The sequence below is a fragment of the Coenobita brevimanus genome, chromosome 71, assembly GCF_032717465.1.
Source record: "Coenobita brevimanus isolate Jiangsu-jjx chromosome 71, ASM3271746v2, whole genome shotgun sequence".
Taxonomy (NCBI): domain Eukaryota; kingdom Metazoa; phylum Arthropoda; class Malacostraca; order Decapoda; family Coenobitidae; genus Coenobita; species Coenobita brevimanus.
This window is the reverse complement of record NC_137024.1, coordinates 57570868-57584974: the sequence shown is the minus strand read 5'-3', so window position 1 is coordinate 57584974 and position 14107 is coordinate 57570868. Positions and strand designations below refer to the sequence as shown.

Below are 14107 nucleotides of genomic sequence, written 5' to 3'. Positions count from 1 at the left end.
ACTACTATGGAGACCCATTCATCGCAAAAACAGTTCAAGATCCTTCATGAACAGAACCCCTGCTGATCCACCTGCTCCTCCTTGTATCCCACTTCGCACAAAAATAGCAGAAGCAAGAAAATGGAAAAATGGCGTAATATGTATATACGTCTGTACGGGTCAGACCACACGGAGAGGTTAAGTGGGAAAAGAAATGGGTGAAGGTGGGAGGGAGAGAGGGAGGGACGAAATGGTGGCTAAGTGGCAGGGTGGAGCTGATAAAGTGTTCTTAAGAGTAGGTGAGGAAAAAGTGGAAACAGAATGACCAAGGTACAGCTGCGGACAAAAATATCGATCCACTTTTTTTAACTCAATAACTGTAAAACTCTTATACGGTATTCTGGAAAGCTTGTTGGGGTCCTTAGCTTACATTACTGTATTTCGAAATGTAATGCTCACTCTCATTATTTATCGTTTGGAAGTGGATCAATATTTATGTCCGGAACTGTACAAATACATCAAATCCTTGCAATATGACGGATGTGTCTTACAATAACAAAGCTTCATCCATCCAACGCGTACTGCAGACTTAGGCAACTTGCAAATCAGTTTCACGCAGTGGAACTTCAAAAAAGCAAAAATGTTCTATATATTACTATGGACTTGACAGAGAAAGAAGAACGTAAAGCTAAAGAGACATGAAACTAGCACCTTCCTTAATAACAGACCTGGATTTTGCTATCTGGACATCACAAACGAAAGCTGGGAGAAAACAGCCACCATGATGTCCAAACACAACCAGTCAAATTTCAGAGGTGGGTGAAGGAGAAATGAAATAAAATGACACAAGTACACAAAATTCCTGACTTAATAAATGACACAAGTACACGAAATTCCTGACTTCACTTCGGCTATTAGAGTACCACACGCAGAAGTACTGGAAAAAAAATAACCACCTTGCACCACCCACTCCTAAAACACGAGTCACGTAATGAACATCAGTGTAAATTCCAGTCCTCGCCTCGCTGCCTATGAAACAAAAAATCCAGCTGGTCTGAGGCGAGGAAACAGAGTAAAATCTTCAAGAAATACCAACTATTCTTGAAGACGGACCGGATTAAGCCCACATCCTTCGATTTTCCAAGCCTCTCCTCGAAAGGGTTGGACCTGCGGAGGGAACTGCCTGCCTTGGAATGCTTTTTTTAACTGTAAAATTCGCCGTGTAATTCTGGGCTGGAGGGAAAGAGGAGAGAGGGGAAAGAGGGCTGGATAGTGACAAGCAAGAGGAAGGGTGAAGTGTGACGGATGCATGAGGAGAGGAGAGGAGAAGAGAGGAGAAGAAAGGCCAGGAGAGGGAGAGGAGGGGGAGAAGGGAGGGAAGGGAGAGGGAAAAGAGTTGCTGGGTGAGAATGAATTATGAGATGCAGTCAAAACAATATGAGAACGGTAGGGAAGCACTGAAGGTAACTTTTAGACCGCTGAGAAAAAAAATAAGATCTGAAATTAAGATGATGAAGAGGACAAAAAGAGAAAACTGATATTATGATGAGAATGTCAGAGGAAATAGAATGAGGGAATGTGAGGAAAGAGGCTGGGTAATACGGTAGACAGCCAAGTGTTGAGAAAAAAAAATAAGGGGAAATAGGGTGGAGCGAAGACTGTGATATACAATGCCTCGTGAAAGAAAAGAGGAGTAAGGTGATTCTGAGAGGAGGCAGGCTGGGTGAAGACTGGCGTAGAAGATATAAGAAAACACAATCTGAAGGAGACAGGGAGACGTTCTGGAAGTTAAGAGAAGTAAAAAAAGAGACAGAATGGACGGTAAGGAGTATGGTCCTGCTGAATGATCTGGTGGGGACTGCTGAAGATAAGAAAGAGTTTAAGAGTCCTGGAAAGAGGGACAGGTAAGATGAGTGGAAAGAGGAAAATGAGGGAAAGGTAAGATGACTGGAAAACTGAGAAAGAGGGACAGGAAAGATGTGTGTAAAGAGAAAGAGAGAGAGATATGTAAGATGAGTGGAAAAAGAACCCAGGACAGGAAAAATGCGTGGTCAGACGAACAAAGTCACAGAGAGAAAAATGGAATGTGTTACTTATGGGGTAATGGCTGAAGTAAGATTATATGACAGTATGGCAAGAACGAGAAATGTGAGTGTGAAGTGTGGTAGGTGCGGTGAAGTGTGGTAGGTGTGGTGAAGTGTGGTAGGAGTGTGGTAGGTGTGGTGAAGGCAGCAAAGAGGAAAGAACACACACGAATGGGGGAGGGGGGCATAAAGAGAGAGAAGAATTAGGGACAAATGAATGGAGAGGGAGGGTGAGAGGACAAAGGAATGGAAAGGGAGCAAGAGAGGCCAAAGGAACGAAAAGGGAAGGTGAGAGCAAAGGGATGGAATGGGAAGCCAGACCACAGAGATGTGAGGCCAAAGGGATGGAAATTGAGGGTGATGCCAATGGGAGGGTGAGAAGCCAAAGGGAGTGCGAGCCTAATGGAAGGGTGAGGCTAAAGGGAATATGAATCCAAAGGGAGTATGAGGCCAAAGGGAGGGTGAGAGGCCAAAGGGGGAGGCTGGAGGTGTAAATGTTAAAGTGTATCACCGTTACACTCGACCTTGGCCACTCGCAGCAACAGGATCCGAGGCGTCAGGCGAAAAGGGAGCTGGAGTGGGAGCAGAGTGGGAGAGACGGTGGAGGAAGAAGACGAAGAAGAAGAGGAGGAAGAGGAAGAAGAAGAAAAAGAGGAAGAGAAATAATAACAACAATAATAACAATAACAATAATAATAATAATAATAATAATAATAGTAATAAAAATAAATCCAGCGCTACTTCAAGGCCACAGACTCAATCATGATTAAACAGGACAGTCACCGAAAAATTAGAGGAAGTCCACTGCGTTTAATCAAGGAGCATCGTAAATTCCAGGGAACGTGTGTGTGTGTGTGTGTGTGTGTGTGTGTGTGTGTGTGTGTGTGTGTGTGTGTGTGTGTGTGTGTGTGTGTGTGTGTGTGTGTGTGTGTGTGTGTGTGTGTGTGTGTGTGTCCTCCTCATCGACGACGGGCCCAGGGATAACTCTACCTGTGTGTAAAGTTCAAGGTGAGGCGCGAATTAGGGCCGAGCTGCGTGAAGGGTGAGGCTCCGTGACGTCACCCAGGGGAACATGAGACGTGCTGGCAGCTGGATACACACACACACACACACACACACACACACACACAGTAATTACGTGACTACTGCGGAACCCTTCTTTGAACATTCATCAGCACCTCACACACACACACACACACACACACACACACACACACACACACACACACACACACACACACACACACACACACACACACACACACACAGACACATACACGTATCAAAAAGAAAAAAAAACATGCTGACCATAAATAAAAGCACACTAACATTCCAGAAAAAATTTGTGCACAGTTAGTCCCAAGTGTTCCGGATAAAAAAAAAAAAAAAAAAAATTAATTCCGCTGCGCAAAACACGTACAAACTCTTATTTATATTTATTTTATTAGCTACGTCCATCTGTTAAAGAAATCCTAACACATAAACAAATGGACTTTAAACTGAGATGTACCAGACGTAAATCCATAAAGCAGCTCATCCTAGGAATGATTTTAACTTGTACAATCTTAATTACTTTCTTGGGTAATTTTTTTGTCCAATTCCTGTATTAGCTACATCCTCACAAAACTCCACTTCTACTCAGCCTTCTTCAAACTTACATGTAACTTACCTTTCGCAAAACAAAACTTTTTCCCTTTTCTCTGCCTTCATTTTATTCATCCCTGACTTTCCGCTTCCTTCTTCACTTCCATATATGAACTTACGGTTGTTCTCGATTTCTCTCTTACATGAGCCTCCGTTATAGCGTGTTTTTCCGCATTACGAGGAAGCCTGTTTATTTTTCTGCTTTTTCTAGCCTTCCTCCCAACACACATGGGGCGGTATTCATATATTTTCTTGACCTTATGATGTGTATAAGACTGCCTGTGAATGCTGCTATCTTCACTCATACAGCCATCAACAAAATTCACAATCAGAGTGAATATGAAAGTAAAAAAATAAAATGTAACCAAAGAATTTTATTTTCGATTACATTAAACTAACGAAGATTTGCCCATCATAAAAACTGAATAAGGTCCTTTCTGATTACCTTTTCCAGGTCTTTTGGGACTTTTTTTTTTCCAGTCACTGTCCTCAGATAAAAACCATCAATCAATTTAAGATACCTTTCCGCTGAACCCAGAATCCTTTTTTAAATATTAGCTGTCTATCTTCTAAACCTCTATTACCGTCAGCTCTTTCTTTTTTTTTCTTTTTCTTTTTTTTTTTAAAGAAGAAACAGAGGGAGGAAAATATAAAAATAAAAATCCAAACACCAGATCACACGTTCATTTTGCATCCGTTCTCCTAATCTGTCGCATCCTCCTCTGATTCCTGATTTTCCCTGTCCCAACATGTCGAAAATGGAATAATCAAACCTCGGATTCTGAAAGTGTGTGTGTGTGTGTGTGTGTGTGTGTGTGTGTGTGTGTGTGTGTGTGTGTGTGTGTGTGTGTGTGTGTGTGTGTGTGTGTGTGTGTGTGTGTGTGTGTGTGTGTGTGTGTGTGTGTGTAACCTCGAATTTTCCAGAACAGACTAACCTGACCTAACCTAACTTAACCTAACCTAACCTAAACTAACCTAAGCTAACCTAACTTAATCGAATCTAATTTAACTTAACCTAACCTAGACATTCCCAGAAAAAGAACAAAGAATCCCAAATCGACTATATTTCAGAAATTAGTGATTCTACCTTCCTCTCCCCTACCCGCCTGCCCACCTGCGTCTTGGGCAAACCCTCACCAGGTCTTAGATGGTCACGCTCTCATTACCTCTGAGCCACACGATTTCACGGGTCACCCAAGGCCCGGTCTGAGGGTTGGTCGTGTTCCAGATAGGTTTATTAGCTGGACGCGGCCGAAGGAGAAATGACAAATTTTGTATGCGAAAAGCCAAAGAGTTATAGGGATTTTAAAACGAAGTTGGACAGAGGAAGGAAAAAAAAAAAAAAAAATCCACACACCGTATTACAGGTGTCCACATGTAGGGTAGGTTAATTACTCAGACACACAAAGGAGAAATAAGACAAAGCTAAGAGTATCCGTCAATGAGCTACCGGAATGCTGGAAAAGGCTGGGGCTCTATGTGGACAGATACAAGGAAGAGAAATGCGAGTGTAAGTAAAGTCGAAAATTATAACAAGATGATTTTTGAAAAGAAGGCCTTTTTATCAAAGTCTAGGAACCCATCACTAAGCCTTGTCAATCACCATCAACCTCATCCAGATCTTTTTCCAGAGTTACACCCGGAATAAAATACATACGTTGCCCCCAAATATTTTTCTGAAGCAAATTTTAACAGTAAGAGAAAATTTACGAAGCAAGAACACACACACACACACACACACACACACACCACCTCAGTGACAAAGGATAAAGTAGGGTAATTTTCGACATATTCTCAGTCCCTCCCTCACGGATCTGTGTGACGCATGAGGGATCACTACCGCTAATCAGACAAGCCATCACCCTGACGTTAATGGGACCTAATCACCCCTTCCTGAGGCCTCCTAATTACCCCTGACCACCCCTTCCATAATGACGGCAATCTGGAGCACTTACCTTCCGTCTCTGACAATGTTACCTCCTCCCAGACCATCATGTTTAGTCTCTTGGTTATATAATTTAGTTTTCTGAACCTTTTCCTGGCGTCCAGAACTAAAGCATATTTCACTGATTAGTACTTTAAAGTGCTTATCCGTCTCCAGACCTTGACGCCTTTGCTTAATTTTCTTCCTGTTATATCCACATGACAACCTCTCTTCTCTTCTAGTTCTCTCGTAGTGACTTGGTTTTTGAAGGATGTATCTAATCCTTCAGTTTCGGGGGGAAAATATCGCTCCCTAGCTGAACATAAACATCTGTAAATGAAAAAAAAAAAAAAAATGTGGTTCTTGGACCTCCTCAGGGTGATGGCCTAATTTATCTACTAACCTTTCGTGGACTGAATATCTACCCGGTGACCCCCAGGTGTGCCGTGGGAAGCAGGTGTGCCTTGTGGGGATATTATGGGTCTCGGTCACTTGATTTACTGCACACCTGAAGTTAGGCCCCAAGACCACCTGGGATACTGAGGCTTCTCGTCACTCACACCTCACCCCCACCACCATCATAACACTTCATCTCTGTCCAGACCACCCCAGTTTAGCGATACACATTCACACATTCCTTCTGCCCATACCATCACATTTCATCTCATTCCACACATTCTTACACTACCTCTTCCCATATCATCACACTTTATTTCTGCCTATATCACCACATCTCATTTCACTTCATACATTCAAACTTCATTTCTGCCCGTATCCCATATCTTAGCTCACACTATCACACATACCTCTGCTCACACATCACTCTTCATCTCCACCCCAAACATCACTTTCCCACCTAGTTACATAATCCTTGAATGCAATCTTTAGTTAAATAATTTAGTTCTTGAAGGACACCACACTACTGGACCAGACTCATTCCTGCATACGGAGGCTGGATATCATTTAACACTGTAGATCCAAAAAGCCCTCTAATATGAACATGCACATAAGGAAGTAAAGCATCAGTAAAGACCAGATACACGAATAAGGACGCAACGCAGTGTCTAATAACGAATACGTGAATAAGCATTGTCTAAAACCAAATACACGAATAACCTACATAAACAAGGAAGTGGGGTATCATCTCTTACTGAATACCGTTCGTGAACAAGGAAGTAGAGCATCACGTGATATTATAATACGTTAAGAGGAAGGCTAGATGGAGGCAGGGTGACGTGTTGTATCCTGGCGGTATTACACAACACTCGGCCTATCTCAGTTTAACCTCAGTGCAGTCACGACCTTGCACACACACACACACACACACACACACACACACACATCTGCTGCCTCCTCGTTCCATGACCCCTGCCCTCTCACCTCACCTCCTTGCATCCTATACCTGTCACACCTTACACCTTTATACCTGCCACACCTTACACCCTTACACCAGTTACACCCCACGACACTCTGTATCCCCACCACACCTACTACACCTCGTAATATACTTTAAATACACCTACACTACACTACAAAGGGCAATTCGCAAATATTAATGTTGTCAAAAGCACCATAAAGTAACCGCCATACAAGAGAGAGAGAGAGAGAGAGAGAGAGAGAGAGAGAGAGAATCATGACACATCAACTTCACTCTTTAAAAAATCCAGCCACCAGTCAGTAGTTCCCCAAGGTCGTTATCGAAAAAAAATAAATAAATAAATAAAAAGTGAAAAAAAGTGAACATTCTGCTTATCAACCCATCAATCACATGACTTTTTTTTTTTTTTACAATTTACATTTTTTTTTTTAACATCTTATTCTTCCTACCTTAAGACGATTTTCCTCAGCTTAGGAGAGAGACTTCAGACCTAAGATCCCTAACCCCCTTCAGCTCAGTGGATGTCCAAGTGCTGTCAGGGTGGAAGGACGATTCGACTAGTAACCAAGGAGGCTCACTGCCCGTCTCATAACAAAGGTCCATCGTATTTCATGTAACCCACGACTTAGTATTTGAGGGAGTGGCCCAGTTCCATCAGATAAAATCGTGACATCACAGAGCATGAGATATAACCAAGTATATTCCTTTACACAGAGCACAGAGCATGAGAGAAAACCAAATAGATTCTTTTACACAGAGCACAGAGCATAAGAAAAAAACATGTACCTTCGATTACACAGCCCACAGAGCATGAGATAAAGCCACATAACTTCATGATACAGAGCACAGAGCACGAGATAGAGCCATCCATGATATACAGCAGAAAGCATAATATAAGAGCACGTACAGTACCTTCCTTTACACAGAGCACAGAGCACGAGATGGAGCCACGTACCATCCAAGATACACAGCACAGGGCATAAAAGCACGTACAGTACCTTCCTTTACACAGAGCACGAGATAGAGCCACGTACCTTCCATGATGTAGAGCATGGACCCGATGTCGCCCTCCTTAATGATGAGGGCCCCCGCGGCATACTCCACACTGTACATTGACTCCACGATCTCCTTGACCTGACCCATCTCCAGGTTCTTGAGGAAGTCATTGTCGAGGATGGCTTGGCGCAGTAACTCCTTCGATCTGTAGGGGACGAGAAAGAGGACGTCAGAGGAGGTGATAGAAGCAATACGAGGAGGTCAAAGGAGGTGAAATAGGTGGTCAGAGGTGATTTCAGCAAGAGGAGGAGGTCAGAGGAAGTGATACAGGAGGAGGTCAGACAGGGTGATAACAGCAACAGTGTAACAGTGAAATAAAATCAAAGGTAATTAGCCAAGTAAACGATATATTTTTAACTCAGGTGCACTTGGTTCCAAATTGGCTTCAAATAAGTATAAATTAAAAATTAATTAATTTTTTCTTGAATTCACAAATAAAAACTCAACCTGAAATAAATTCGTTCTCCCTCAAATGCAAGGTATACGATCGAAGAAAATGGTGTACGACTAGAAAATCGCGAAGGAAAACGGGATGTCCACCTTTACCCCTTCATCCTGCCGACATATATATATATATATAAATTTTTTTTCTGTTCTAGCTGCTTTCAGACCATTTTATTTAACTCAGGACATATATCTACTACTGAAGGAGTTAATGGAAGCTGTGTTGAACTCCCTCAACTGGAAAACTCGCTCCTATGATGATGATGATGATGATATGATGAGAGAGAGAGAGAGAGAGAGAGAGAGAGAGAGAGAGAGAGAGAGAGAGAAATACTGCCCCGATAACAGGATAGATCAGTAACCCAGCCAAATCTCCACCACAGAAAATGTACCTAGCCAACTATATCAAGCTTCTAAGAAAACGGAGTGTTGCTCAAGTCTGGGGATACTAATATCAACACACGAGCTATAACACACACACACACACACACACACACACACACACACACACACACACACACACACACAATTACGAGTTTTATTTCGCACTTAAAAATTACTTAAGTTGTAGGTAGTGAAGCTAGGATTTTTGACATAATGGAAAAATAAAAATAAAAAATAAATAAATAAATAACATGCCAAAAATCACCGCCATCATCCGCTCTTTATGATCGTTATATGAAGATGATAAAGACCACAATTAAAGACCGCAGATAAAGACCACATGAAGACCACAGATATAAAGAGAACACAGAAAAAGACCAGAGATAAAGACCACAGATAAAGACCACATAAAAGGACCACAGTGAAAGACCAGATAAGAATTAAATCACTTCTCAGGCAGAGATAAATTCAACGCTTTCCTTACAGCGCTTATACTCTGATTTTTCTCCTTGTCTCTCTCTCTCTCTCAACAAAAAATCGTAACGCACAGACTAACTCTTATCCATAAAGTACAAAAATTCGCCAATATTTCACCTCTTCTCACATTTCGGGGGACAGGGAACTGTAAAAAATCTGTACAACCATGAAAGAAAACATCAACGTGTAAAAGGCATAATAAATCGCTCAGAAAAAGGCGTTACGAAGTCTCTTGTGCATCTGAAATAGGGTAGAATGATCGAGCGAAATTAGATAAAAGTCAGAGAAATGGCTGGCGTAGAAACCGATGCACAAGAGATATGAAAAGGTACCACAAGAAGCAATTAAGTGGTGTTTTTAATTACAGGCAGGTGTTACAGGTGCGGCCACGTTTGTTATCATGGGTGATGAACAGAGGGAGAGAAGATAACGGGGAGAGGGAGAGACGAGATAGGGAGGAGAAATTGGGATACAGAACAGGGGAGGAAAAGGAGAGATAAAGATGAGGACAGACACGAAAGAAGAAAGGACGGAGAGACGATGGAGAGGAGGAGAGGTAGGGGAGAGAAGAGGTAGGTGAGGGAAGGTGGGAAGAAAAAAGAGGAAGGGGTGAGAACATGGGGAGGAGGAGAGGTATTGGGAGAGAAGAAAGAGAGGAAAGGTGAGACAAAGAAGAAGGGGAGGAGCACAAATGAAGGAGACAGGAGGTGCGGAAGGTGGGGAGGTATGGGTGACAAAACGGGGTGGGAAGAGTAGGGAAGAAAGGGGGGAGAGAAAGGTATGAGGGGAGGGTGGGGAGGGGAGTAGAGAGTAAAGGGATAGGGTAGACAGGGGAGGAGGGGAGAGGTGGGGAGGCAAGTGAGTAGCGACAGTAGCACAGGAAATACACAGATAAATACTACCACAGCAACTATTTATAGCTCATCACCACTACACCTCTCAACACACAAACACACCTACACTCCGTCCATTTTAACTTGACCTACAATTGCCATTCCTCCATCCTGAACACTGAGCTACAGAAATGATGGTGGGACATGAGAATATAGCGGTATTCAAGAAAAGGAGAAAAATTTTTTGTACAGCCGAAATATTCTTATGCCAGACAACTGCGGAAAATTAGCTACAAAAGGACTAAAATCTCCAATGATGTTAAGGTAGACGGATTAGAGAAACAATTATCAGGACGTAGAGTTGATTTTGTTAATGAATATACACCTGGAATTGATATCACATAAAATTTTTCACAAACTATAGAGCCACATTCAGCAAGGAAGCCTCGGCGTGATCGTGACAGGAGATAAGGAATTCAATTTTTCTGCACTGCTTATCAGTTCTCTATGGAAGAAGAGAGACAGCCTGAATAAACTTTTTTCCCCATGCTGGCGAAGCGCAAAAGGGGGAAAATCCTCAATTAAACAAACCAGCTTCATGAATGAGCGTATAACTGAATGAACTGCCTAACACACAGGAAGTTCCCAAGCAGGAGTCAGCTACGATCGTACTGTACACTCCACTTCACCTCTGCTTTTTAATTCATGTCTTGTACAGAGACACAAGTTCGCCTAATTCTTCACTTTTTCTTCCTGTCACTTCCCTCTCATAGTTAACGCTTCTGTGCTGAGAGGCTTGGAACACGGTGAGAAAGGGCACAACTGGGAAGACAGTTTAAGGAGGAGGTGGGAAGGTATGGGATGAAATAATGTGGTAAAAAAAGACACAAGATTTGCTACTAAAAGGGGAGCCAGATGCTATGAGTATTTAAAGGGATAAAGACATTATGGCAGGAAATAGAAAACCTACGTTGTGACAGGAAAGGGAGACATGGTGTGGTGCTGAAAGGATGACATGCGTTTAGACAGGGAGACATTTGTTATGAAAGGGAGACAGATATGTTAAGAGAGGGAGACAGATGTGTTACGAAGGGGAGACTGGTGTGTTAAGAAATGGAGACAGGTGTGTGAAGAATGGGAGACAGATATGTGAAGAAAGGGAGACACCCAAAATATACGAGAGGTTCGAGAGTAGACGCAGACCAGGACGACGGGTCAAGGAGGAAGTGGGAGGGTACGGGAGTGAGGCGAGGCACGTGGCACCAAGCACGACACTTTGTTATGGTAGGAAAGGAAGACATAAATTGTGTTAAGAGAGAGGAGGCAGAAGGAGAGGTGTTAGAGTTTAAGTCTACGAGCAAACTGGGCAGTGAGGTCAAGGGGGGTCAAGGAAGGTTAAGTCTGGCTGGGTAAGGTTGCAGACCAAGAAAACGTCAAAATGTGAGCAGCTTAAAATAGATCCGATTAGGTATGGTTAGTTTATTTGAGAAGACAGGTCAAGGTGAGGGTAGGTATGAAGGTGAGACAAAACACAGGTTAGACTAGGATGAGAGGTTAAGGAGGAAGTGCCAAGGTAAGAAGGTGAGACAAAGCACATGGCAAAGCAGGAAGACAGGTAGAGGAGGAAGTAGGAAGGTATGGAGGGGAAACAATGACACCAAACACCTGTCCAACGCGAGGCACACACCAGGGGTAAATATTTGGGTCGCTATCCAGTCCATGTTATCCCGCGCGTGACGGTAACAAATTCCAAGGTGGAGGATAAGGGTGGAGGGAGACACACCAGATCCTCTCTTCTGTGTGTGTGTGTGTGTGTGTGTGTGTGTGTGTGTGTGTGTGTGTGTGTGTGTGTGTGTGTGTGTGTGTGTCGAATTTTTCCTATCACCAAATAAGACTTTATATATTTTTTCAACTATCACCCTCCTGTGGAAGCTATTAAATTGTCCACAACTATAACGATAACTACCTAATGATTTTATTGATTTTTTTTTAAAGGCCACAGGATGTTAAATTTTTGGGTATCAGAAATTTATTTGTTTTTCAGTTTCCACATGAAAAGCACACGCACACACACACACACACATACACACACACACGCACGCGCACACACACACACACACACACACACACACACACACACACACACAGAGGATAAATAGTACCGTAATAACTTAATCCCTTGAATCTGGTGACGTCCTCCTTGCTACCTTCAAGATTTCTTTAAATTTCTCTTCACCTTTTCTTCTCTCCTCTTCCTACCCTATCTTTTCTCCTCTACCTCTCCACCTTCAATATCTCCAGTCTCCTACATTTATACTCCTCCCTCTCTTCACAGTCTTACCTCTCCTCCTCCCTTTCTTCTCTTCCCTTCCTCTCTTGCCCCCTTTCTCCTCTCCCCTACCTGCTTCGCTCAAAATAACTATTAGGTTCACTGGACAATGCGTTTCGTGTCTAGTGACTTTTATTACATCTGGGACTCCTCCTTTCATCCACCTGATCCTTTTCATTTTAACCACCGCAGCTCCTAATCCTCATCGGAGAGGTGGAAGTAAGACTCCATTTTTTTTTTTTTTTTTTTTAAGCACGGAAGAAGGAACCAAAGGCCTGAAGCCCACAAAATTGTTCCCTCCAAGAAACACAGTAACAAAATAACAGAGCGCCAAATTCAAGATCCTTTCATTTCAAGAGACCTGGACAGACGGCTTATATGAGGGTCGATGGAGAAGCTTTGTGTCTCGTACATTTAGTATTCCTATTGACGGTCATTTCATCCTTCTAATCCTCTTTAATTTAACCATCGCCAGCTGTTAATCCTGTTCTTAAAAGCAGGATTAACAAACCATACTTGCTCTGCTGAAAAGGAGAGGTTCGATGGAGAATAAGCTGTGTCTCGTACGTTTACTACTTCTATGGACAGTCATTTCATCCACCTGATCCTTTTCACCTTAACCACAGCTGTTTGTTAATCCTGGTTTACATAAGGTTGTACCAAGAATACCCCGCTTTAGTCTGCTGATGTCTGTGATGGTAAACGCAGCGTACAACTTTCCTTATGCTCGTACGTAATTTGCATAAACTATTTGCATTTCGTTAAAACAGACATTACTGATTTTCCAGACGACCCAATGACATGTCATCAAAACACCCCCTGCTAGTATCCTTACACCAGTTTCCGCTGAATCAATATGGACGGTGGGCATCAGCGCCAAAATCGTGATATGTGAAGCGGTGTGGCACTTTGGAGGGCTCTCGGGTATTAGGTAAAGGAGTATATATGTAATCTATGCCCAAAATCGGACACATAAAAAAAAATATATATAACCTAACGCGTTCTCAGTCGAATGATCTCGTGGATATCAAAAACATTATACGATATTTATTTATTTTTCTTTCCTTCTTTCTTTATTACAATATATTATACAATTTTTAAGTGTTATTTATACCACCTTAACATCGACACAGTGTACCCCAATAACACACAAGAGGATACTGAGGAGTCGTGTGCAGAACAGATCGCTAAGGAAGAGGTGTTAACGCAATCCCCAATGAATACAACCCCGTAAGCAAAGGTAAACACAGGCTCCGAGTGAGGTGAAGTGAGAGTTGCGACACGACGGAGCGACCCGGCGTGACACGTGTTAAAGTTTACCCCTCTTGGATTTCTTCACCCACCATGACGCAAGGGGTGGGGGTACTGTTTTTATTTCTATCTTTATCTTTATTTGTATTTTATTTTTTGTGACTGGGTAAAGAACAGAAGCGAGTTTTTGTTTTTTAGTTCTTTTTTATTCTCTTCTATTTTTTTGTATTATTATTTGATGCCCTATTTTTACGTTCCTTTTATGGTGTTTTTATTAATTTCACTTTTATTTTCCAGTAACCCCTATTTGTCGTCACCCCCTTT

General features: G+C 42.4%; 1 protein-coding gene across 4 annotated transcripts in view; it reads right to left on the bottom strand.

Moving 5' to 3' along the window:
• for (cGMP-dependent protein kinase for) overlaps positions 1-14107 on the bottom strand; it is an 884581-nt gene that overhangs the window by 415649 nt on the left and 454825 nt on the right. For all 4 annotated transcript variants that reach the window (XM_080277754.1, XM_080277753.1, XM_080277755.1 and 1 more), the window contains exon 2: positions 8044-8210. In XM_080277754.1, the coding sequence (XP_080133880.1) occupies positions 8044-8210 (167 nt within the window). The remainder of the gene's footprint in view (positions 1-8043; positions 8211-14107) is intronic.